The sequence below is a fragment of the Spea bombifrons genome, chromosome 11 (genome assembly GCF_027358695.1).
Source record: "Spea bombifrons isolate aSpeBom1 chromosome 11, aSpeBom1.2.pri, whole genome shotgun sequence".
NCBI lineage: Eukaryota > Metazoa > Chordata > Amphibia > Anura > Pelobatidae > Spea > Spea bombifrons.
The window spans coordinates 29,450,028-29,475,049 of NC_071097.1; the positions used below are offsets into that span (position 1 = coordinate 29,450,028).

General features: G+C 38.1%; 2 protein-coding genes across 4 annotated transcripts in view; one reads left to right on the top strand and one right to left on the bottom strand.

The window, feature by feature from the left end:
- Positions 1-2,358: 2,358 nt before the first annotated feature.
- Positions 2,359-5,581, bottom strand: HPS6 (HPS6 biogenesis of lysosomal organelles complex 2 subunit 3). Its single transcript, XM_053450074.1, has one exon. The coding sequence runs from the start codon at positions 5,386-5,388 to the stop codon at positions 2,935-2,937; it is 2,454 nt and encodes an 817-aa protein (XP_053306049.1). The 5' UTR covers positions 5,389-5,581; the 3' UTR covers positions 2,359-2,934.
- A 135-nt stretch (positions 5,582-5,716) lies between these two features.
- Positions 5,717-25,022, top strand: part of ARMH3 (armadillo like helical domain containing 3) — a 53,141-nt gene continuing 33,835 nt past the window's right edge. Inside the window, exons 1-12 of one of the 3 annotated variants that reach the window (XM_053450078.1) lie at positions 5,717-5,779; positions 12,326-12,404; positions 18,984-19,099; positions 20,148-20,204; positions 20,759-20,905; positions 21,180-21,287; positions 21,524-21,616; positions 22,181-22,255; positions 22,565-22,651; positions 23,769-23,825; positions 24,007-24,050; positions 24,534-24,594. In XM_053450078.1, coding sequence (XP_053306053.1) covers positions 18,998-19,099; positions 20,148-20,204; positions 20,759-20,905; positions 21,180-21,287; positions 21,524-21,616; positions 22,181-22,255; positions 22,565-22,651; positions 23,769-23,825; positions 24,007-24,050; positions 24,534-24,594 — 831 coding nt within the window. In that variant the 5' untranslated portion in view covers positions 5,717-5,779; positions 12,326-12,404; positions 18,984-18,997. The other 2 variants (XM_053450076.1, XM_053450075.1) reach the window with 2 other exon arrangements.

A 25,022-nucleotide genomic window follows, 5' to 3' on the forward strand; every position in this document is an offset into this window, starting at 1 on the left:
CAACATATATAGTAATTTGGTGTGTGGGGAGTCGTGGCCAATTGTGTCAAGTCACAGCTGCATAGTCCCAAACTTAATAGTTTAGTCATACTCTCCATCTGTCTCAGCCACGTAGCAAAAGTTCTATTTCAAAGACTAGTTAATCTGTTTTGAGAATGTAGAACATTGGCAGGTTCCAGGTCAGATTCCAGAGATTAATCTATCAAGAGCTGCATTTGAGCCGAAGATCGCTATGCACAATGCCAAGAATCGGCTCGAGCGGTGTAAAGCCACCTCACTCAAAACATACAACACTTACAAAGTACTTTCATATGCTCGAGTGTCCCCTTAAGGCTAAAGACAAGACACGGGTTGGCAATTTTCTCTTTCATTTTCCAATATCACACAGAAATCAGTAACAGGACCTCCGCTGTATGTTTCTAACCTCCAAAGACATGTTTTGAAATTCCAGCCGCTCTAGAAGAGATTTACATGAACAGGGGTAGTGAAGTTATTTTTGTAACCTGTATACAGCCATCTGCCCTGGTTTTCACAAAAATAGAATGTGATAATACATTATATATATATATATATATATATATATATATATATATATATATATATATATATATATATAAAGTTTTTATCACCTCAGTCCAATACTAAAGGCAGTGGTTGGGAGAGATTTTTCGGTCACAAAGTAATCTTAAATTGTGCAAATGGAACTTTATATAATGTAATGGTAACCAAGGACACGAAACCAGGTTGTTTGTAGTTGGCGAGCCGTGGTACAGAGACGTTCAGAGAAGGAGCGATGTTGTCAGCCAGGTATTTCGAAAGTCAGTGTAAAATTTATTAGTCTGGTGCGAACATCATAAACTCTCAACGTGATGAAATCAGCAGCAACATCACACGGAAAGGCACACGGACCAAGCTTCGTTTTAGAACGTTGGTCAGGATGTATTGGTATTTAAGGGATTTTTACAAGATTACTTATAACTATTCCATTAACGGAAAAAATGGAACAGTGCAGAACTGCTTTCCTTAGAGTTTTGATTGCAATGGAACAGCCGGCCTCACATAAATAGTGGACCCCCACTTTATTGCTTCTGCTCACATGAAACGATCTACCGCATATAATAATAAATACATAGCAGGGGAGCAAGACACTTTTTGACTAAGGAAAAACAATATAAGTGCATGCTGGCTCTAGTGAGATCATATTGCCAAAGGAAAATAAATAGACCCCCCCACCCCATCACACAAGGCAGTCAGTCCCTCTTACTGGCAAGGCTGCCCAACTCCAGCACCCAGCTGCTTATGTTTATCAATTAAAACGCAAGATAAGCGAGCCGGGCTCTCTCAACCTAATGTATCGGTTTGTCTCAGTCTGTCAATTCTCGTCTTGTCAGACCCCTTGAATATATGTATTGTATTAAGCGCTGCGTAAATAGTTGGCGCTTTATAAATAAAAGATAATAAAAATAAAACATTGTCTAACAACAATTTACCCATGTTTCTCATGCTAGAATCATAATAGAGACCCTGTATAAGGCATTGTCAAACTACTAAGATTTAAATACTTAATCAGTTCCTCTTACTGACTGAACTATGTATTTAAAATATAAAAGTCATTACGCTGAAATCATAACTCTTCTGCCAACTCCGGACTTATAAATAAACATCACAAAACAATGATTCAGGTTTCTCCTGTCACTCACACAGCAGCCTTGGTGCCAACTCCCTCTCTTTTTAGCCAGCTCTATATAATTTAAAGTTCAATGGGTGAGGAAACTCTGGAGAAATCTCACTGATTTAACTATACATAATACAGGGCCAGCCAAGCTCATCCTGCAGCAGACGCTCTCCAATGATAGCATTTCATAATGTATAGTAAAATATACATTATAGTGAATACACCTCAAGCAAATTAATGGAACATAGGCACGGGAAAGAGTGGATATAGTAACTCATACTAAAAACATCACTTACATGTTAAGCTTAAATTAGAAAAAATGATTTGCACATGGCTAATGGAAACAAACCACACGGCACACTGTCTACCAAGTATCGGATTCATACGAATAACGTGGTGGAAGAGTCTGTTTAAAACGCTTTAACGAGCCCGGCTTGTTTTCTCAACACACTGAAAGCTGCATCCAGGAATCAGCACTGCACTGTCCGGCATGGACAGCAGAAAACAGTTTGCATACAAAAAAAAACAAAAAGAAAAGAAAAAACATTCCTATGAAAATAAAATACTAAATTTTTTTTTAAAAAGTGTTGGATTTAAGTAAAGCCACGTTTTAAAGTGAAAAACTGTTGCATTAAATAGAAAGTGAGGAGAGATGAGAAAAAAAAACCCAGAAACCCGAGGAAAAGGATTAAAAGCATTTATTGTATTTCACCAATACTGCAAATTAAAATGGAGTACGCAACTAAAATGTGCTTCATAAATAAAGCAGGCATCTTTTTACACTTCAAGGCTCCCATGATAACCTCAGGTTTCCTGCAAAGAAATTACTTGTTTCTATATAAAACCAGCCCTATATTGGGCAATAAGTGAAAACAATGGACTCTTTGTAAGGGATGCTTTCCCAAACTACTCTACACTTAGTAACTAGATATATATTTAAATATACTTACAACACGTGGATTATTTACAACTGAAGTGTTAATACTTAATTTACAGGAGGCACCGCTAAAGACTGACTTGCTTGTCATCGCCGTTTGCGTGGTAAAGAGGAGAGGTTACAACTCAAAATAGGCAACATTTCAAATATAAGACACAGAAAGTGAAGAAGTGTGTCCCATTATAAGGAGTGAAACAAAAAACAATCAAAATAACACTGACATAAATACAGGAGCGGAAAATTATCAAATGAACAGAAAGTGCTTTAAATAACCCCCCCCCCCGACACCTTTACAACTGGCACACAGTGTAAGGAGGCATGTTCACAAGCCATTAGCTGTGCGGATGTCCGTCAAAGGACAATATTCAGGGGTTAAACCATTTCCATTAAGGAAAACATGGTCTGCCCCCAATTTGTCAGTCCGTGGTGGAGGAGACGGCAGAAAGGTTGGAGAGATGGCTTTCTGATCTATCCTGGCCTGATTTTGTAACACTTTGCTCAGCAGCGGCTTCAGCAAGCCGATGGTAAAATGCGCTCCATCATCAGAGGGGAACGGACACTGGTCTCCTTCCGTTTTGGGCAAGTTCTGTAGGACAATGCGCAGAAGAGCAGTAGCAGTCATATCTTCCGGGCAGATGTCACAGATCTGGTTAACATAAGCGTCCAAATACCTGCGCTTGACAAATTCTACCAAGAGCGTGACGAAAATATCTTTGGTAATGACAGGACTCAGTTGCGAGAACTTTTTGGTTTCTTCCATAACCCTTTCCCACTGCTGTAAGCCAATTAAGATATGGATTGCCTGGGTGATAGCCAGCGGCCTTCCACTGCATAATAAAATGTCAACCTCTAAGTCACAATCCTGATCAGCGGTAGTGTATTCTTTTTGCTTACTCAGCACGGACAAAGCCCTTTTATACAAAGGTACACTTTCACAATTGTCTTTGTTACTAAAGCCCCAGGAAAGCCCCAAACAATCTTGTGCGTGCTTTACAAACATTGGCAGCCATTTGGGTTTAAATGTATACAGAGACTGACAAATGACCTCAAAGAGAGGGTACACTCCATTTTGAGAGCTTTCCTTTGACCCAGAAGGAAGGGGTCCTAGTACCTTCTTCCACATATCGGGCGTTGCTCTGACTACAAGCTTTCCATCACCGTTTTGCTGGAATTGAAGGTTATTCCTGACGGACAGCCACGCGGCTTCCGGAAACAGGGAGAAAAGAGAGTTGATGTAGATTAAGCTCTCTCTATCCAAGTCGGAGTGAAGAAGACGATTGATCTCTTGGTCTACCAAATCCTCACAATACTTCTCTATGTCTTCTTCCGCAACATTAATAATGCAAGTTTTAAGACGTTCCAGGCTTAAGTAGCTCTCAAGGTCATTGTTCATTGTGCTCAATAAGTCCACATACTTAAGATCTATTGACTTTTCTTTTTTCTGGTAGTACTTAAGAATAGAGGATAACATTATCGGCGCTTGGAAAACGCCTTCCGTCTTCAATGACTGCACTGTAAGTTTGGTATTGCTGAGACTCCTTCTTTGGTAGTACTTACAAGCTTCTTCAAAAATCATTTCTACCAACGCCGGCTCAGATTTGACATTATTTTCAAAATTTCCCATTACACCACTGGAACGGCTAATTTTATAAATCCCGTTCTTTGTCAAGAACTGAATAGCGCTGGTCTCGAAGACGCTCAAGAAGAACAATCTATCGGCATTTAGTATTTTTTTCTCCATCAACCTTCCAGTACTGATATCGATGAGGTACAAGACGGAGTCCAAGGCACAGGCCAGTGTTCTATCAAATATCTGCATAGCAATTTGGGCATCGCTCGCAACAGGGTGGTTATCAATGTCACAAACAAGTCTCATTGCTCCATCTGGGCTAAGTAAATATATATGCCTACTGGAATCCATTAGTAGTAGTTCACCTGACTTAGTCACGTTGAGGCACACGTTATTCAAAGGGGTCTGAGAAGTCACAAAGCCTAGATATTCAACAACCATTTTTTGGAAGTCTGACTCGGCCTCAGTCAGGCTCTTGCTGTGAATAAGTCCAGTGGATATAGACGTCATGGTGATTTTCTCTTCCACATGGGAATACACAAGTAGGAGGCGGGTGGCAATGCCCTTGGTGCCACCATCAGGTATCATGAAGATATGATGTGGCGTTGAATGAAGATGGTACAGAGGACTGTGATGTAAGACTATTTTCATACCGCCCAGAGTCACTTGCTGTTTGTGGAGCACCAGGAACCGCTGGCAGATGCAGTAACTGTATGGTCTGTCTGTGGATGATGATGACGACAATGCTTTGGCCCCAGAAGGGGGTCTCTCCTCACACCAAACCAGATCCCTGCCGCTGTTGCAGACCGATACCACCCTAGCCCGGGCACTGTTGCACAGCTCCAGGGTCTGCAGTAACACCCAGCCCTTGCTGAAGGGACCCCTGGGTGGACTCCACACTTCTGCCCGGCCGCTTTCCCAAACCAGGGTCAGTAACCATGGGTGCTCTGAGCATTCGAGGAAGAGAACCCCAACAAGCTGCGGGGAGGTCCATGTTATCTCCAGATAGGAGGCAGGGAGGAGCGGGGCCTCTGTGGGTAAGCGGAGGAAGGAGAGCAGTCTGTGAGGGAGCAGGAGGAAAAGGTGCTTTCCGTCCGGGCTGCAGAGCGCCCGGGATTCTCCATCTCGCTGGACATCGCGCAGAACTTGCTGCCGGCCGAAATCACTGAAATCGGAGAGTTGCTCCGGGGACCCGAACTTCGTCATATCCAGACGCCCAGCACCTCTCAGGGTACCGGAGAACCCAAGCGCCCCAGGACCCGCCTTTAGGTGCCGAGGCTTCGACTGTTCAAACGCACCTTGTGCCCAACATCACGGGACTGTGCACTGTCAGACTGGCTTCCGGATCACCCAGCCTCACACACGCTTATGATTGGTCTAGGCGTCAGCCAATCCGCTCAGCCGAAACACTGCGACAAATCACATCCGAGTTCGAAAGACGCACATTGGCGGCTATTCTGTTGTTATTATAAGCAAGATGCGTAGCTTCGGGCTCATGGCTGAGATCTAAACAAAAGAGAAAGCAAACAGTTCGCTTTTAATGTGCCATCCTGTTATAGACTATTCCGTCGACTTCAGCGATCCTACGTCTCCGCAAGTATGTCTAAGCTGGATGCACGTTTTGGTCGGTTTACTTATCTCTTGTATTTAAATCTCTTTTTGCTTAAACGGAGATAGTGCTTACGGCAAACTGGATGTACAATGGCGCATACCATATGTGTCACAATCATGGGGGTGGCACTTAGATGTTAGGAGGGATGCTTCCAATCAGGATGAATGTGTTCCTCATACCTCCACCCCTCCATGGAATTAAGCCATCATGGCAGCAGTCTGACTGGATACCGAGACCTCTCTTTCCTACTGAGCAGATACATGGTATCCGTTTAGCCGGATGCGTTACTACTTGTGCCGGGGAGGGTGGGTATGTACTGGCATTACTCCACCCCGACCCGGATGTGGGGTGGTTCTGGTGGAGAGATAGCTGGGATGTGTGGCGGTGCGCATAGTGGCCGGCAGCTGTAGGCCGCCGCTGGAGCAGTCTTCGCAGGATGTAGGTACCGGGTCGTGTCCGTATACTGAGGCAGACTCTGCCTGTGCTCAGCAGCCTGGCACCTAATATGCAGGGGGTTAGAAGGCGCCCGGTCCCCTCGTTGAATGGAGAATATGTCACTGAGGCTTCTGAGCAAGTTATTACCTCACATTTTGCTAAATAAACGGAAGACGCGCGCCCCTTTCTCTCAGTCCCCTGATCAGGACTGTCCGTTAACATTTTAATTTTGAAAACTTGAATTTGGTGGCAGTTATGACCCGTTCAGCCTGTCTAGCCAGTTCATTACTCTTCTACTGAGAGGCTGTTACACTTATCTATTACCCTCACAGTAAAGTAAAACGTCCTGTACAATTAGTTTCCCCTGTTCGGTTTGATTAGATTGACTTGTGATGACACGAAGCTGGAGCAAAAATATTGCCTGAATAATTTAAATGGACAGGTTATTTTTACTCACAATTCACCGGGTTAATAAACGTTGGGTACTTATAAGCGATGTAAAGCGGTTGCTTCCTGAAGTTTAAATGCATCCCATTAATACACATATCCAAAACTGCCAAATACAGATCCACGCGCTGGATCTAATAAAAGGTCTGCTAATGATATTTACAATAATCTAGAATGAGCTCCAAAAGAGCAGACCTTTTATGGGGTCCTAAATGCAATGGGGGCTACAGTCTAAATCATAGGTCTCGTCGCTGAATCTGGCCAGTATTCGGCTAGTCTTGTGGCCTGCGTGGCACTTTTGAGGGAGGCTAAAGGGTGTGAAAAATAACTATGCGGTATATTGGCTTAGTGCTTGTCAGGCTATACAGCGCTATGCGACTTTCACAGGCCGAGGTGTTAAGCAAAAAAAAAAAGAAATCCTCAGTAATGTATTTCTTTGCTGACTTTATAAACTAAGGATATAAGCTAACACTGAAATAATCTACACCATTAAATATTAATATTAAATATAGACAAACCAGCGAATGCTAAACACAAACCGAGCCGTACGCCATCCCAGCATGCCATACGTGCACACGAGCCTAGTGATGGAAGGGTAGGAAATGTATTGCCCCCCCCCCTTATGGACCACCGATCCATTTCTTAACTAAAACACATCAACCAAAATATATTAGAAATAGCGTTTCTATTTACACATGCACGCTCAAACCCTGCCTGGAAGTCAGGGACATTTTGGCCCATTGTTGCTCGTAGTCACAGAGGCCGTTTATCACTCCCAACCACTCCTGTATTCCAATGTTTGTCAATCCAGGTAGTTTAGAAGGCTAATTGATCATTAGAAAACCCTGTTGCAATTGTTACCCAGCCAGAAATGTCCTTGTATTTCACGAAAACAGCTGAGTGACCCAAAACTTTTGTACTGTAGTATACCTATTGGGGTAATAATACCCTACTCAGGGCTTTGTGTTCTTGCAAGTGATAGAGCCAAGAGTCCACTTGTTTTTCCAGATTTAGCAGTTTTGACGTTTAGCCAGCTAGTGCTGATAAGTATTGGCAAGTGTTGCGAATATTTATTGCTCATCTGAAAATAGTGAACATAATACCAACAGAATACTCATTTTACTTTAATCATATTTATTGATTGTTTTTTTCCATATAACAAAAAATAGAGACATAACATATAGTTACATAATACATACACAAAACCAAAACACAATTTCAAAATTACAAGCATATAGTATTGTTGCTTTCAATTTCTTCATAGAGACAAAACAAAACAAAACAAAATCTGTGAAGCCAAGTAATGGGCTAGCCCCAGTTAAAATATTTCATAGTTCTTGTAATTTTTTTATCCAGTCCTCATAAATATATCTGACTTCCTTTTGTACGTTATACTAAACCAGCTCATACCTTTCTCCATTTGCAGCTGAAACATTAATTGTTTCTTCAGCTGTATCCTACTTATGGGTTTAGTTTCTTTCCATGACCGTGCAATTAATAGCTTAGTGGCCGCAAATGCATGTATTGTTATTATTTTTCTTTCTAGAGACAAATTTCCGGGGAGAATGTGTAACAGCGATTTTCATATTTTTTTTAATCGTATATTATCTATTTTTTCCAATATTTCATAAGTATCTTCCCAAAGGGATCTTAGTTCTTTACAGTACCACCAAATATGTGTGTAATCCCCTTTTTCCTTATTACACCTCCAGCATTTATGTATTATATTTTTAACTTTGTAGGTATCAGATACCATCGGTGTATAAGTTTAAAATAATTTTCCCTAATCGTTATAGAGTGTATAGTATCATATGTCCGTCTTATTGCTGTGTACCAATCTTGTAATGAAATCTCTATGCTCAAATCTCTTGACCATCTAGCCAAAATTAATTCTGGTAGAATCTCCTCATTATTTCTAATCACTTCGAGAGATTTAGACATAACTTTTTTAATACCACATTTATTAAATATACCTTCCGGTTTTGCCTGAATATCCCTATTGCCCTTGTATCGTGCTTGATTTAGAAATGATTTTATTCTTAAATATGTAAATGTTTCGGAGTTAGATATGTTTATATTCTAAAACTAATTGATTAAACGGTTTTATTTTGTCATCTTGTATAACATCTTTTACCGTTGTAATTCCTGTGTTTTTCCAATTTTTGAGATTCGTGTTGGGTAAAATGTTTTCTATAAGATTAAGTTCTGCATTATCTAAGATCTTATTTCGAAGATTAAAATTTTTTTTGATCCGTTTCCATTCCCCCAGGATATCTCTAATTATGTAGTTTTTATTTTCCCTTAGTTCACATTCCAATGACTTATCAAATTGCCACATATAAAATGGTAGATTTTCATTCTTTGCCATAAATTTTTCTAATTTAAGCCACGGTTGATCATTATTTATTTGGAGTTGCGTATTATATATATATGAGTAAGACGACATGCAACGTATAGACTCTCTACCCGAGGATAATTTAAGCCTCCTTTATTCGATTGTTTTATCAGATATTTTATTCCTAGCCTAACTTTCTTTCTACCATATCCTCCACTCTCGCTGTAATTTTTAGTCCTAAATAATTTCAGTCTGTTTTCCATCTAAAGTTATAATCCTGACAATTTTTTTTTAGTAATTTGAGTTTTAACATTTATTGGTAAGATTACTGACTTTTCTATATTTAATTTGTAATTAGACACATGTGAGTAGTCTTTTATCGTTGACATTAGATTCCTAATTGATTTTTCAGGGTCCTCTACTGTTATGAGGAAATCATCAGCGTACATGCATATTTTTAGTTCTTCCTGTAGGAATCGAAGCCCTTTAATATTTTCATTATTTCTTATGGCTATAGCTAAAATCTCTATTGATAATACGTAAAGCGTAGGAGTCCCATTTTTTAGGTAAAAATCTGCTATAATATTTTGACCGGTTGTTCTTGCTGTAGGGTTAGCATACAGGGCCTGAATGGCTGACAGAGCTTTGCCTTTAATTCCATAAGCACGTAGTAATTGGAACATAAAGTCCCAGTTTACCCGGTCAAAGGCCTTTTCTGCATCTAATGCTAGTATACATAATGGTATTTTTTCTAAATTGACAAAATCCAAAGTATCAATAGTACGCCTGATGTTATCATATGCCTGCCTTTCGGAAATGAAACCTATCTGGTCCGGGTGTATTATAGTTGTTATCACCGATTTTAGTCTCTCAGTCCAGATTGCTGCGTAAATCTTCATATCTACGTTAATTAATGAAATTGGCCTGTAGCTTCTAACATCCTCTGCGTTTTTATTATTTTTTAGGATTGGGAGTATATTAGCTCTTAAAAGTTCTTCTGGAGCTGTCCCTTGTGTACTGATTTCATTAAACATATCTGCTAATATTTTACTAATATTCCCTATCAAATTTTTATAAAAGTCGCCACTGAAACCATCCGGTCCAGGACTTTTTTTTGATTTTTAAGATTTTGTATAGCTTTAATCACTTCTGCTTCTTCAATAGGTCTGTTTAATATTCTTAATTGATGTTCATTAATCTTTTGGATAGGTAGCACCTTTAAATAGTTTTCTATCTCTTCCAAATTTGCACTGGCCTCTAAATTATATAATAATTTATAATATTCGTTAAATATTTTACCGACAGCTTCAGGAGTCATATAAGTCTCATCTTCTTCTATTATTTTGTAGATACGCTCTTTTGCTTGTTTTTTTTTTTTAGTCTGTTTGTTAGACTTCTATCCACTCTGTTATTTCTATAGTACCAGCATTGTTTCAGTCTTTCTAGGTTTTTATTAGTATTCTCTATTTCCAACTCATTTTTTTTTTTTTTTTATTTGGCTAATCTTATTTGATCTGAACTTAGTTGGTGATCTTTTATTTATTGCATCAAGTTGCTCTAAGTGTATATATAGAGAGGATAAATCCATACCCCTTTTTTTGTTTTCCGTAGCCCCTATTTTGATCAAATGTCCCCTAATCACACATTTATATGCACACCATAGAGTTGAACGTGGGATTTGATTATCATAATTTTCTTTAAAGTATAAATTGGTAGTATCTTTCAGGTATTCTAAATTGTTCTGCTGTCTCATGAGGGCGGGATTTAATCTCCATTCTCTTCTTATAGGATATCGCTTATTTTAATATATTTCCCAAATGTTTGCGTTATGATCCGACCATATAATATTTTTAATTAATACTTTCTTAATTCGGTCTACAAGATGTTTATTTCCCAGTATCAAGTCTATTCGTGCATATGACACGTGTGGGGCAGAAAAATGTGTGAATTCCTTAACGGAGGGATTAAAAATTCTCCAAATATCATATAACTGATTTTTTTTCAAAAAGTTTATCATTAATTTGTCTGTTTTAACCACTCTTTTGTCTACTAATTTCCCTCTCATTGTCATCTTATCCATCGTTACATCGGGAGTACAATTGAAATCTCCCGCCATTACAATTGTGCCTTTAGCATATTTATCTATCTTAACCATTATTTTTTCTAAGAATGTTACTGGATTATTATTCGGTGCATGCAGATTAATTAGGGTAAATGGTTCATTTTGTATCTTACAAATAATAATTATGTATCTAGCCTCTTGATCAATATCCTGAAAAATAATATCTACTGTAATATTAGATGTAATCACCACTGCAACTCCTCTTTTTTTTTTTTCTAGAGAGGCCGCTACCACCTTAGTTATATTTTTTCCTTTAATGAAATTTTCTTTAGTTTTAAGCCAATGAGTCTCTTGGATAAAACAGATATCAATTTTTTCCTTTTTTATTAACTTCAATATACCCACTCTTTTGTGAGGACTGTTTAAACCTTGTGTGTTTAATGCCAAGAAACGTACCATTTCATTTAAAATTTTGGCTGCACATATACTGGGCTTCGTATATACCAACATATAACACGTCTTACATAAAAAAAAAAAACATAAACATATGCAAAACAAACATACAAACAGAATATAGATATTCTATATTCTTGGGTTAGGTTCAACTCAGGCAATCTGTCTGAGTGGAGCCACGAGGTCCTTCCCAACTTCCTGGACCTTCTAATATAGAGCCACATATCAAAATTTATGTGGAATACCTCAAACGTGATTGGTCTATTGAGATTTGGGGGCAAACGATATACAGAAAAAAGAGAAAAAAAAAAATCTGCGTGTATAGATATGCATTAAAATGATATATATTGTATCTCAGGTTATAATTAATTGTACGATGTGTAAATGAAGTGTTATATGTGACGGTGTGAGTATACGTCAATATGCTGAAGAACTGTGAGTTATATAATTGTGTGTAATAAAAATAATTAGATAAATAAAAATAAAAAATATGTGGAAAAATACTATTTGTGAAGTCATGTTTGTAAAATCGTGTGTCCATCTTGTGTGTAGCTTAATCTGTGTTGTTGAAACGTCTATATTAGTAACTATATATGTGTACAGAGACATGCAAGAAAGAAGAAAAAAAAAAGCTCATTATTGTGTATTAAGTTAGGAATCGTAGATTCATCTTTTATGTGTCTACGACTATAGTGTGTATACAACTATATCAGATGTATAGTGAAGTGAGAAAAAAAAAATAAAAAAAATAGATAAAATAAAAAAGGTTACTCATTTTAAAGGATTTTTTTCTTTTCAGACCAGAGAGTTGGTACAACAGACAAAGGAAGCAGACTATACTAGATCTACCATCAATCGCCTTATGTGCTGTCAAAGAGGTAAGTAGCTATAGTTTTCTCTGTGTATTTTGGGTATTTTACTGTGAATTAATTAATCCAGTTTGTCAACTGACTGTAATTTACTTTTACATGCAATGGTTTAGTTTGTTAAGACCAGAGAGTGTCTGTTGTGCAAATCTCTTTTGCTATATAAATATATACAACCATAACATTATGACCACTGACAGGTGAAGTGAATAACACTGATAGTTATCACTTGTTATCATGGCACCTGTCAGTTGGTGGGATATATTAGGCAGCAAGTAAACATTTAGTTCTCAAAGTTAATGTGTTAGAATCAAGAAATGTTAAAACAGCCGTTGCCACAAAGGGGTTAAAAAAATTTCTTATACTTGACTTTCTGTAACTAGATCATGACGTGCTTTGTTATTTAATTACAGGCGGACATAGTTTCTATGAGTTGGGCAGAATTATATATTTTTTTCCAATTACACCTTGTCTGCCATACAACATATTGCAACATTGTATAGCAGTTGTTTCTTCTGTTGTTGCTGAATATAAATTCCCATAACGTTTACCTGCCATGGCCGACTTAGCTTCAATTGTGATTTGGAGTAAAACTGCGATATTTGTATAGGCAAGCGAATCGTTAGGTGGTAATATCGGAGCTATGTCTGAGTCTCAACAGTCCAGTTACTCTTGTTTACTTAAAATTTTGGTGCAGGATGATTTTTACGTAGGCTGACACTCCCTTATTTTGCTAAGGTTTCCCTCAGCTATTATTCACTGGAAATCAATGTCACCTTTCGCTTTTAATTCTAAATTCTCCTGCCGATGTAATGACTGTGGCTGACCAGCCGTTGTCAATGTTTGTGTAGTATTTTGTTTCTTTTCACACATTGCAATTAAGGTGTTTACAGCTCCTGGTATTAAGTCACTTCCAAACACCCCAAAACCTATAGCGATAGCACCTATCCATATATTTGTCAGGTTGGGGACTAAAAGGCAACATTTGGGACATGCACATTTCAGTTTTTCAACTTGGAATTTTGACACCTGATCATCCTGTCCCCTAAACTCTTCCTGAGACAGGATTTTTGAAAATGCAGTGCTCCTAAAAATGGATTTAACCTCCTTTTTTTGGGGGGGGGGATTTTTTCTTTACATTTTGTTGAAACGGAATGGTTCTCCTGATGGTAATATCAACGGGGGAATTATTTTTACATGTTACCACATTCTGATTTTAAAGTTTTCTTTTAAATATCTTATAAGGATAGTGCTAGGTAAGATGTTTCATTATAATTGTCACTGGGATGATTAAAATTTTATATTTATAATATAAAAAGATTTATAAATTTAAATGAAATATTTTTGTTGTTTTACTTATCAGTAGTCGTCAAGGGGTTAAATAAAACACCAGTATTCTGTTATTCAGTTTAAATGTTCCCTTTAAAACACTGCACCTGTAAGCACAGTTTATGCCACCATTTTCCTTGGACACCATGCCCAAATACTAGGCAGTCCGGTTTAAAACCGGACACCAGATAGAAAAACGTATCGAATACGTGCACCGCGGTTCTTTGTCATTAATAAAATAAAAATATTATAAAGAATGAAGTAAAATGCGAACATGAGTTTAAGACTCTTTTAATGCTATCTTAACCAACTATCTTAACCAACTATCTTAACCAACTATCTTAACCAGCTATCTTAACCAACTACTATGAACTATGTTCAGTCCGCATCATTCCGTGATGATCTCAAATGGAATGTGCAAAGTAAAGTCATTGAGTAGGGAGTTCAGGTTCCTCAGCATCAAAATACTGGCCGTGTTCATCCGCAAAATTCTCTGCAAAACCCCCGTTTCTGGCCGCTTCATAGCCGGTCAAAGGGACGTGGAATTCATAAAATGCTGCTACGTTGGTATTTTTCAGAAGCTCTTCCAAAATTCTGTTTGCCTGAATCACATCCTCTTGGTCTTCTGGATGGCTGAAGATTTTATCTATCATCAGGATTTGTAACAACAGCAATGAAAGCACAAGTGTTGCTACCCAGAATTTGAGTTCCTTGTGCGCAGCCTCAATGCGGTTCATTCTCTCCTCCAGTTGCTGTTGCTGAATTTTGAGGTTCTCCTGTGCAGCCTCAATACAGTTCATTCTCTCCTCCAGTTGTGTATGCTGAATTATTAGGTTATCCACATGCGCTCTGAGTATCTGTATGAGGACCTCATCAATCACAGTGTCAATGTCACTTGCGAAAAGGAATGGGTGGTTGACAATGGCGCAAACCAAAAGTACACACACTTTAAAAATAGCGAAAAACATGCTGGACCTAGAAAGAGACCAAAAGGAGAGAAAAATTGGCCTAAATACCATAGATTCTATATCTAACACCATACAGGTGGCCACACAGGACGCTTCATTTAACAGGAAATTTAGATGAGAAATAGGTGACCTCTAATAAAAACAGGAATCATGCTGCTAAATAATGGAAGAATATCCGTATTTATCAGGTGTCACCACAGGAGGCGTAAATCCACTCATCACAGACCTTCCCCTCTGTATAAAGGGCATTACCAGGTACAAATTTGGCTGCACTTACCTTTCCCTACTACTGTAAATGTAGAATAAAAGTCAGGGAGATGCTACTCAGTGCCCCCCCACTAGGGGGCACTAACAGGCTAATTAGCTCTGTACAATCTCCGACTCGTATCTCCTCTCGCAAGTCAATTGTTTTTCCTCTTGCAAGTAAATTGTATCTCCTCTCTCTCTAGTACTGCTCGGTAAAGTGTTGCTAGCAGTAGTGGTGAGTGGCTGTGTGCTGCTCCTGTTCATAGCTGCCTGCATCTGTGACATCATAGAGCATGCATGCCTCTGTGACATCACCGAGCATGCCTGTAATGGTTGCTATGATACGGAAGGAGCACAAATCCAATAGGGTAGAAAATAAAATTGTGTGCAAGATTTTCAAAATTGGCACAATGTGGCAGAAAACAAAGTAAAGGTCAACTATGAGTGCTTTTTAGCTGCTTAGAAGACAGTGCCTTATATGTTTAAGTACAAGTAACTACATGGACATAGTCAACTAAGTTGAAAAAAGACATATAGTCCATCACAAACACAAATTAGCTCATCCAGAAGAAGGCAAAACCCCCCACAAAGCCAGTAATGTCATCTCCAATAACTACATATGCTTTGAAAAATAAATATTTTTTAAAAACTTATTTTTAATTTAATGCTAGTAATAAAAAAATTGTAAACCTGATATAACTCCCTCATTTGCTACCCATGCTACATTATACATAGCTTTAAGCACTGGGTTTTCATCACTTAAGCCAGAAGCTTTCACCCACATGCGGCTGTTTTAGTACAGTATATACAGTACAGTATATACAAGAGACATGAGTCACTTTAAAGTTTTAATAATTATTTTATTTTTGTCTACATAAGACTTCTAGAGCCTATAGACCTCTTCCACCTGTTATTATTTCATGTTTTAGCGTGTGTGAGGATGCAAGGAACAAGGAAATATCGTAAAAACCTGCTCACATGGATTCATTAGGCAATGTAACAAATACTTTTCTTAAAGATAGATAGATTAGGTAGGTAGATTTCATTAAATATACCATGGAGAATAATTGTATGTATATATATATATATATATATATATAACTACAGTATATTTTCAGGTATTTATAGCTCCTGACATATGTCACTGCCAAACACCACCCCAAAATGTGTTCAGCAACATTGAGTACAGTGATACTATGTATTCATAGGTTTGTCAGGTTTGGGGCTAAAAAACCAACATTTGGGACATGAGCATTTCAGTTTTTCAACTTGGAATTTGGACACCTGCCCTCTAGACTCTTTCTTTGCCAGGATTTTTTGTGAAAACACACCGCTCATAAAAATAAACTCTTTTTTTGTGCACTTTTTTCTTTAGATTTTGTTGGAACTGGATGGTGCCCCTAATGGTAATACCACTGGGGAATAGTTCACATGTTACCACATTTTAATTTAAACACTGCACCTGTAAGGAAAGTTTATGCCACCATTTTCCTTGGACACCATGCCCAAATACTAGGCAGTTCGGTTTAGAACGTTTCGAATACGTGCACCGCGGTTCTTTGTCATTAATAAAATAAAAATATTATAAAGAATGAAGTAAAATGCGAACATGAGTTTAAGACTCTTTTAATGCTATCTTAACCAACTATCTTAACCAACTATCTTAACCAGCTATCTTAACCAACTACTATGAACTATGTTCAGTCCGCATCATTCCGTGATGATCTCAAATGGAATGTGCAAAGTAAAGTCATTGAGTAGGGAGTTCAGGTTCCTCAGCATCAAAATACTGGCCGTGTTCATCCGCAAAATTCTCTGCAAAATCCCCGTTTCTGGCCGCTTCATAGCCGGTCAAAGGGACGTGGAATTCATAAAATGCTGCTACGTTGGTATTTTTCAGAAGCTCTTCCAAAATTCTGTTTGCCTGAATCACATCCTCTTGGTCTTCTGGATGGCTGAAGATTTTATCTATCATCAGGATTTGTAACAACAGCAATGAAAGCACAAGTGTTGCTACCCAGAATTTGAGTTCCTTGTGCGCAGCCTCAATGCGGTTCATTCTCTCCTCCAGTTGCTGTTGCTGAATTTTGAGGTTCTCCTGTGCAGCCTCAATACAGTTCATTCTCTCCTCCAGTTGTGTATGCTGAATTATTAGGTTATCCACATGCGCTCTGAGTATCTGTATGAGGACCCCATCAATCACAGTGTCAATGTCACTTGCGAAAAGGAATGGGTGGTTGACAATGGCGCAAACCAAAAGTACACACACTTTAAAAATAGCGAAAAACATGCTGGACCTAGAAAGAGACCAAAAGGAGAGAAAAATTGGCCTAAATACCATAGATTCTATATCTAACACCATACAGGTGGCCACACAGGACGCTTCATTTAACAGGAAATTTAGATGAGAAATAGGTGACCTCTAATAAAAACAGGAATCATGCTGCTAAATAATGGAAGAATATCCGTATTTATCAGGTGTCACCACAGGAGGCGTAAATCCACTCATCACAGACCTTCCCCTCTGTATAAAGGGCATTACCAGGTACAAATTAGGCTGCACTTACCTTTCCCTACTACTGTAAATGTAGAATAAAAGTCAGGGAGATGCTACTCAGTGCCCCCCCACTAGGGGGCACTAACAGGCTAATTAGCTCTGTACAATCTCCGACTCGTATCTCCTCTCGCAAGTCAATTGTTTTTCCTCTTGCAAGTAAATTGTATCTCCTCTCTCTCTAGTACTGCTCGGTAAAGTGTTGCTAGCAGTAGTGGTGAGTGGCTGTGTGCTGCTCCTGTTCATAGCTGCCTGCATCTGTGACATCATAGAGCATGCATGCCTCCGTGACATCACGGAGCATGCCTGTAATGGTTGCTATGATACGGAAGGAGCACAACTCCAATAGGGTAGAAAATAAAATTGTGTGCAAGATTTTCGAAATTGGCACAATGTGGCAGAAAACAAAGTAAAGGCCAACTTTGAGTGTTTTTTAGCTGCTTAGAAGACCGTGCCTTATATGTTTAAGTACAAGTAACTACATGGACATATAAATATGTTTTTGCTTTGGCTTTAGTACTTTTATCACATAATTCAAGGCAAGAATTAGACAGTCCTGTTAAAAATATGAATGTGATAAAATCTGACAGGTTTAAAGGTTAGGAGAGCACAGCTAGGATTGGGATGAGTTGATAGGATCCGGATGATCTGTAGAGGTTGTTAAGATTAGGATTGATTGATTAGGATGATGTCTGAGAGTGTTAGGAGGAAAGGTTGTACACTTCTCAATATGCCTGTTCAGAGACAAACAGTACCACTTTAACGTGACATGATCGTAACACAATTTTCTATCATTCTTCGCTTTCTCTGTGAATTAAGGCTGCCAACAAATTTTATTATCGATTAGTTGAATCGATTTTAACGAATATAAGAAGGGTTGTTTTTGTTTGTTTTTTTTTCCGTCTTATAATGTGACCTCAGATAGAGGTCGGACTGTAACATTAAGATCCAGAGCAGAATGGCATATAGGGGGGTATAAGGCATATTTTTTTGGGGGGGCAGAGTGGCATATATGGGGGTATAAGGCATATTTGGTGGGCAGAGTGGCAAATCAGGGGGGCACGGTGGCATATAGGGGTATAAGGCATAGTTGGGGGGCACGGTGGCATATTTGGGTATAAGATGTATCAGAAGGCACTATGGCATATAGGCGGTATATGGCATATCTAACAGGGTAGAGGGGCATATCGGGGGGCACAGTGGCATATTGGGGTATAAGACATATCTGGAGAGGGTAGAGTGGCAATCTGGGGGGTATAAGGCATTTCTGAGGGTATAAGACATACAGGGGGTATAGGGCATATCTGAGAGGCAGTGTGGCAAGCCTGGGGTCAAATGTGCATGACTGGGGGGGGCAGGTTGGGAAATAAAAACAAGAAATGCATTTTTCTCAGTTTTTTTTTTATTCTGCTCATTTGTTCATTAAATTTTTTTACATAAACAAAAAATGTACATTTATACTCCAAGTATGTGTTTTCTTTCATTCCTTCACAGATTATGCTTAAACCATGGCCCAAATAGAGAAGAAGGTGGGGTTGCTTCGGAAGTCATTGGCCTCTAAGAAACCCCTAAAAGAAAAAGTGGTCTTGATGTATGATGAGATTTTTGCGGTAAGACCAAATTCGTTGCCATTAAATTTGCCTTATATCCGCTGCAAATAAACTTTTTTCCATTTCCATGAATCCTAAGTGATTGCCATACCATCAAATTGTGTCATGCATTTTGTGTGAGCCCCTTAACTTTGAAATAATTTAAAATAATGTAAACTGACTTGTGTGTATAATCCCTTTATTCCCATTAATTTCTTAGGATCAGAGTTGAACAATTATCTTGCAGGCTGCTACATTTTCTTCTCCTTACTAACTGATTTATTCCTCCCCTGTAAACTTTGGTCATATTTTTTTACCCTGGTTATTTTTTTTTTATTATATCGGTACTTTGTAAATCACAATGCAATGAGGTTAAGGGTTACCATTTATGCCCTGTTTGTGTTTACTACCTCGCTCTATATGGGTTCACATCTGTGGTTACACTGAGACTATTCAAATATGCATATAAGTAAATTCTGAATTTGAAAGGTTCCTGTGGCGATTAAGCCTTTAAACTTGATGTGTCTCTATGGTTACTGTTCAATTAAAAATAGTTTGAGTAGTGATTTGTAGCATCACATGGGTTAATGCAGAAACAGTCAACAGGTAGCAGGGTGTAAGTAAATAATGTGAAAGTTAAAAAAAAAACTGCCTTGAAATGTGGTGGCGTTTCAAACATGGCCAGCTCTAGAAGGCTTCCGTATTAAATAAGGATTCCTGATGACATCATCCCTTTTTTATGAAAGAAGAAAATAAGTGTTCTCATTCACCGGCGGTTTTATTACCTATGAGAGTTTGCAGCTGATATTTTCTATTAGAGAGATTTGATATTTCTTTCTTCTTACCTAACGATCAAATCGTTTTAAGTTTGTCCACTTGTATCCGTGTGCATTTAGCACAATGTCAGACACTAATCTCTGATTAGTTGACAGTTTCGCAAACTTTATACAAGATTTCCCTAACTTCCCGCTCTATATTGTAAAATATTCCAGTGAAACGATCAGCGGAAGCATCGTGTGATAGGTGCTGTGCGTGTTTATTTCTAACCTTCAGGTGCTTTATTCTCTAGAGAGAAGATCCAGCCAAAGCCAATCCAAGATTTTGGGATGAACTTTTTCTGATGAAGGTGATTTGTTTCTTTTCTTTTTGTTATTCTTAATTTTAAGACTGTGTATATATATAGATGTCCTGATGAAAGTCAGCAATGACTGAAACGTCGACTTGACTTTGAATAAAATGAAATTGTCAATTTAAAGACCTGGAGTGCTGACCATCTTTTGAAAGTGTTTTATATATATATATATATATATATATATATATATGTCTATATATATCTATCTATCTATCTATCTATATATATATATATCTATATATATATATATATATATATATATATATATATATATATATATAAAAATGTATATAAGGCAATGCAATATCTTTTTGGGGGTAGTTTGTACCTGGGATAGGTACAAATGGGCATTGTTGGCCCTCAATGTGTATTATTTGTATATTTATTTGTGTAGATAGATGCATTCATATTGTCAAAACTTCCCAATGTGATGGATCAATGTATGGCACATAGAAGTGGTGCCCTTCACTTAATGTGTTTTTATATATAGATAGATAGATGTATATATAAATAAAAATGATATGTGTATTTTTTTTATTTCTTCACAGGTAAATCTAGAATATCTGGAAGCCAAGCTGGAATCATTGGATGGTGAAGAATTAATGAAGATAAAAGATAACATTAACAGCCTGTTCCAGCACTGTATCCAGGCGTTACGAGCGGAGCACCAAATTCGCGTTGTCAATTCTCTGCAGGTATCGTGGAACTAAATGACTTTCAGCCTTGCTTGAGTTTTGAGCAATTTTGTGTCTAGTCATGTCTTTTCTGCCAGGTTACAGTCTTTTTTACAGATTGATGTGTGTGTGTGTGTGTGTGTGTGTGTGTGTGTGTGTGTGTGTGTATATATATATATATTTTTTTTTTTTTTGTCACACACTTTTAGATAATTTTTATTTCAGTTTACTAGCTAATTTACACTAATAAGTATAAATATTCGTTCGGATTGTCATTTTTTTCACATTCTTGCAGACACTTTGTGCTTTGATTCGAGGCGTTCACCAAAAGAACAAGCCAACGTCAGGCTTCGATATCATTAACATGCTGATGGGGTTTGATAAGGCCGAGCTCAGAATGAAGGTAAAAGGGCACAGAATCAGAGAATATCTTTATATATGATTGCGCTCTAACGTCTCAGTGGACAAAAAAGGGAACTGAAAATGACAGATTTAAGAAGATTCCTGGGGCTGACCCAGACGTGGAGTTGCCTTATTTTCTGTGATTTATTGGAAAGCAGGCATCAGTGAAATGAACTTAAAATACTGGAATCTATGTACGACAATATAGAATAATAATCAATCTTTTCGTGTTATCAGAATTTGATGGAAAGTTTGGACGTCCTTTTGTGCGGTGAAGGCTCTGAAAGTCTCAAGAGTTTGTGTTTGAAGCTCCTTCTTTGCCTAGTAACTGTGAGTGGACATGATGTTCTCCTCCGACTTTTGCTGCTATTAAACTTTGCTGGGATGTGGCACTAACAGTAATTAGAGCACCTGGTTATTTTTTTTTTTATTAAATAGGTACTTTGCAAATCACAATGCAATGAGGTTAAGGGTTACCATTTATGCCCTGTTTGTGTTTACTACCTCGCTCTATATGGGTTCACATCTGTAGAAAAATGGTTAAAACAATGTAAGCTTTGAATAAAATATTTAAATTTCCCACCCTCAGCACAGCTTACGTGTTGTTTGCAGTGCTGTATAGGTATACTTAAGACAACTCTTGTGCCAAGTGCTGAAATATTACTTTATCTGTCACTTTTGCCAAATCTTACATTTTACTAAATAAGCCTGTGTAGTGAGACTTTCAGGTTAAAATATAATTTGTGATCAGCAGTAAGGGACACTTTTATTGATGGGAATATACATTACTGTAAGTCATTTTTTATTTGTGTGACTAATTCTTGTTGGTTTTCCATTGATATAAATATATGCAGGTTGTGTTCATTCTGTATTCTGTCCTCATTAACATTGTAGGTGACTGATAACATCAGCCAGAACACCATACTCGAATATGTAATGATTAATAGTATATTTGAAGCCATTTTACAGGTATGTGTGCGTTCATCCCAATGTTTTTAAATGTATTCCCACAGAGTGCTGAGGAATGGTCACAATGCCAGCCATTGATATTGTTATAAATCACTCTGAGATTTTAAACTTGTAAAGATGGCAACATAAGCTTACATTTTAAACCGGTACTCCGTAGCCCTTTGGTTACTTTTACGGTATCATTATCAACCTTGTCACCTCTGCACAAACCCCAAGCTAGTTATGGTGTGGTTTATACGAAATTTGTGTAGATGTTGGCGTCCGGCATTAACGTGTAAATGACCCAAGTCCTTGTGTTTGTCTCTTCAGATTCTCTCTAATCCTCCCAGTAGAAGAGAACACGGCTACGATGCTGTTGTTTTGCTCGCACTTCTTGTAAACTACAGAAAGTACGAGGTGAGTTTAAAGATGAGCATCAATTATCCTGTAATTCTAGCTCTTTACAGCACTATATGATTATATTTATAGGATTTAGTAGGAGAATCCTATATTTTACAGATGTTCATTTTGTAGTAGGCAAAGTCCTGGTTGTCTTCTATCATGTACAGAAAAGTTTTTGTGCTGGTAGCACTTTCTTTTTCTTTAGCATGGAAATAAACATGTTCCTTGCTCCGTGCCTGTGAATGACAACTAGCAGATTGCAATAATTATGTATTTTTGACATTGTTTAAAGGACAAGTTCCACTGAAAAGTGTAAAAATATTATACATTGTATCATGTTGACCTTTGTGCGTCATTTTTAAAGGAAAGCAAAGTGGTTATGTCAAATGGTATGAATGGTTTCATAGCCAGAGGAGGGCTGGCACCATTCTGTCCCGGGACAAGCTCAAGCTAGAGGCCTGATAATATAATCTCCCAAAACATTGGCTACTAATGGCAAGGGCAACAAAAGCTCAATGTACCCACTCTGATCCTGCCCCATACAAATGGACTACTTAAAAGAAGCACAGCATGGATGCAGTGAGGATGTAAATTCTAACTAAAGCCCTTGCTACTCTACCAACCCTGGGGACCTTTTGTGCAACTGCGAGTAAAAAAGAGAAAAACCTCCTGCCAGTGGCCCAAAATCTTCAGAGCGGCTCAGTGGGCAGTAGCCCCCCTGGCCTGCTTACCAGTCCTCCCGTGCTCAGAACCTTCTGTATATGTTAACACGTTGCCCTCTCTTTCCATGTGTCCGCTTATTACTGTCCACTGTCATTGCCTGCTCAGCCTGTCTCTGAGAATGCAGATTTCTGTCTGAATTCACAGACATGATAGGTTGACTATTTGGGGCAGAGTTATTTTTTTGTTCAACCTCAGTAGCTAGATTAAGATAAAAATGTAGCCACGTCTCAGAACGATTAGTGTGCAGACCAAGAAAACATAGCAGATGCTTACTCCAAATCAACTTATCAGAAAGTATACTTTTGTACTTTTAGTATTGTTTAGTAATTTTGTTTCTATTTGCTCCCACTATAATAATATTTTTTGTGTTTGTTGTATTGATATAGTTGCATGTTTTGATTATTTTTAGTCTGTGAATCCTTACATTGTGAAGCTGTCTATTGTGGATGATGAGAACACACTCAATGTAAGTAAACTTTCCACCTCATTGTTCTGTATTTCAGGGTTTATCACAGGCAGAAATATGGGCTTTTAGCAAAGGGTTCTGTTTGTCATTAGATTCTGTGGGTTTACCTATAAAAAGTAATTCTGTATCAGTTCTCAGTCTGCGTTACATGTTGATGATGTTCGTTCTCTTATTCTTACAGGGAATGGGACTAGTAATTGCTCGTGCATTATTTGAATACAACACGTAAGTTTTTGACTGCCTTTATAATCATGAATGCAGGTCCTATAACTGGAACAGTTAAGAAACAGGCTACATCGTTTTGATGCCAGTTCTACCAGATTTATTTGGGGGGGGGTTGTTGTATGTATCCCTTAAAAGATACATTTCAGTTCCCAAATATGTGTATATTTTGTAAGCGCATTGCAGTCTACAGCAGGCAAACACTTGTTGGCGTTTGTTGCATGTGCAGTAGTGTATGCTGGACCAACTTGCATACTAGCAAGTTGAACCCCCATTAAAATCATTGGGAATTCAGCTTGCGTATTTGCAGTTGGCTCACACTTGCAAATGCGCCATTTAATAGCCAACATTTAGCTGGTGACCTACTTATTGTGTGCAAGGACAGCCTGTTCACCAGGACACCACAATGCATTAGTAAAAACAAATTCTGTAGTATAATGTTATTTTTTACTAATAACATCTTCTCTTACGTTTTCATTTTCAAAGGCAATACAGAGACAAAGAGGAGGAAAACCAGACTGGCTTTTTCTCAGCCCTGACAAATATGGTGAGATCTTTGGTTCTCAGGGTAATAAAATGTATTTTAACAACATATCAGTAATGTTATCTCTTTGTTTTATTTATACATTTGCTATAAAACCAGTGTTATCACATTAACTTTTTACGTTATTGTTTTTGTTAACTTTGTGAAGTTGATAAAATTATGACCACCTGCCTAATATTGTGTAGGTCCCCCTTTTGCCACCAAAACAGCCCTTTCCTGTTAAGGCATGGGCTCCACTAGACCTCTAAAGGTGCGCTGTGGTATTTGGCACGAAGACGTTAGCAGAAGATCCTTTAAGTCCTCCTTCCACTGGTCCATTTCTTATGCCCTGCCTATTGTAAGTACTTTCAGCAGTGGACAGTGGTCCGCCTTGGCACCCTGACCAGTCTGCGGCTACGCAGCCCCATATGCAACAAACTGCAATGCACTGC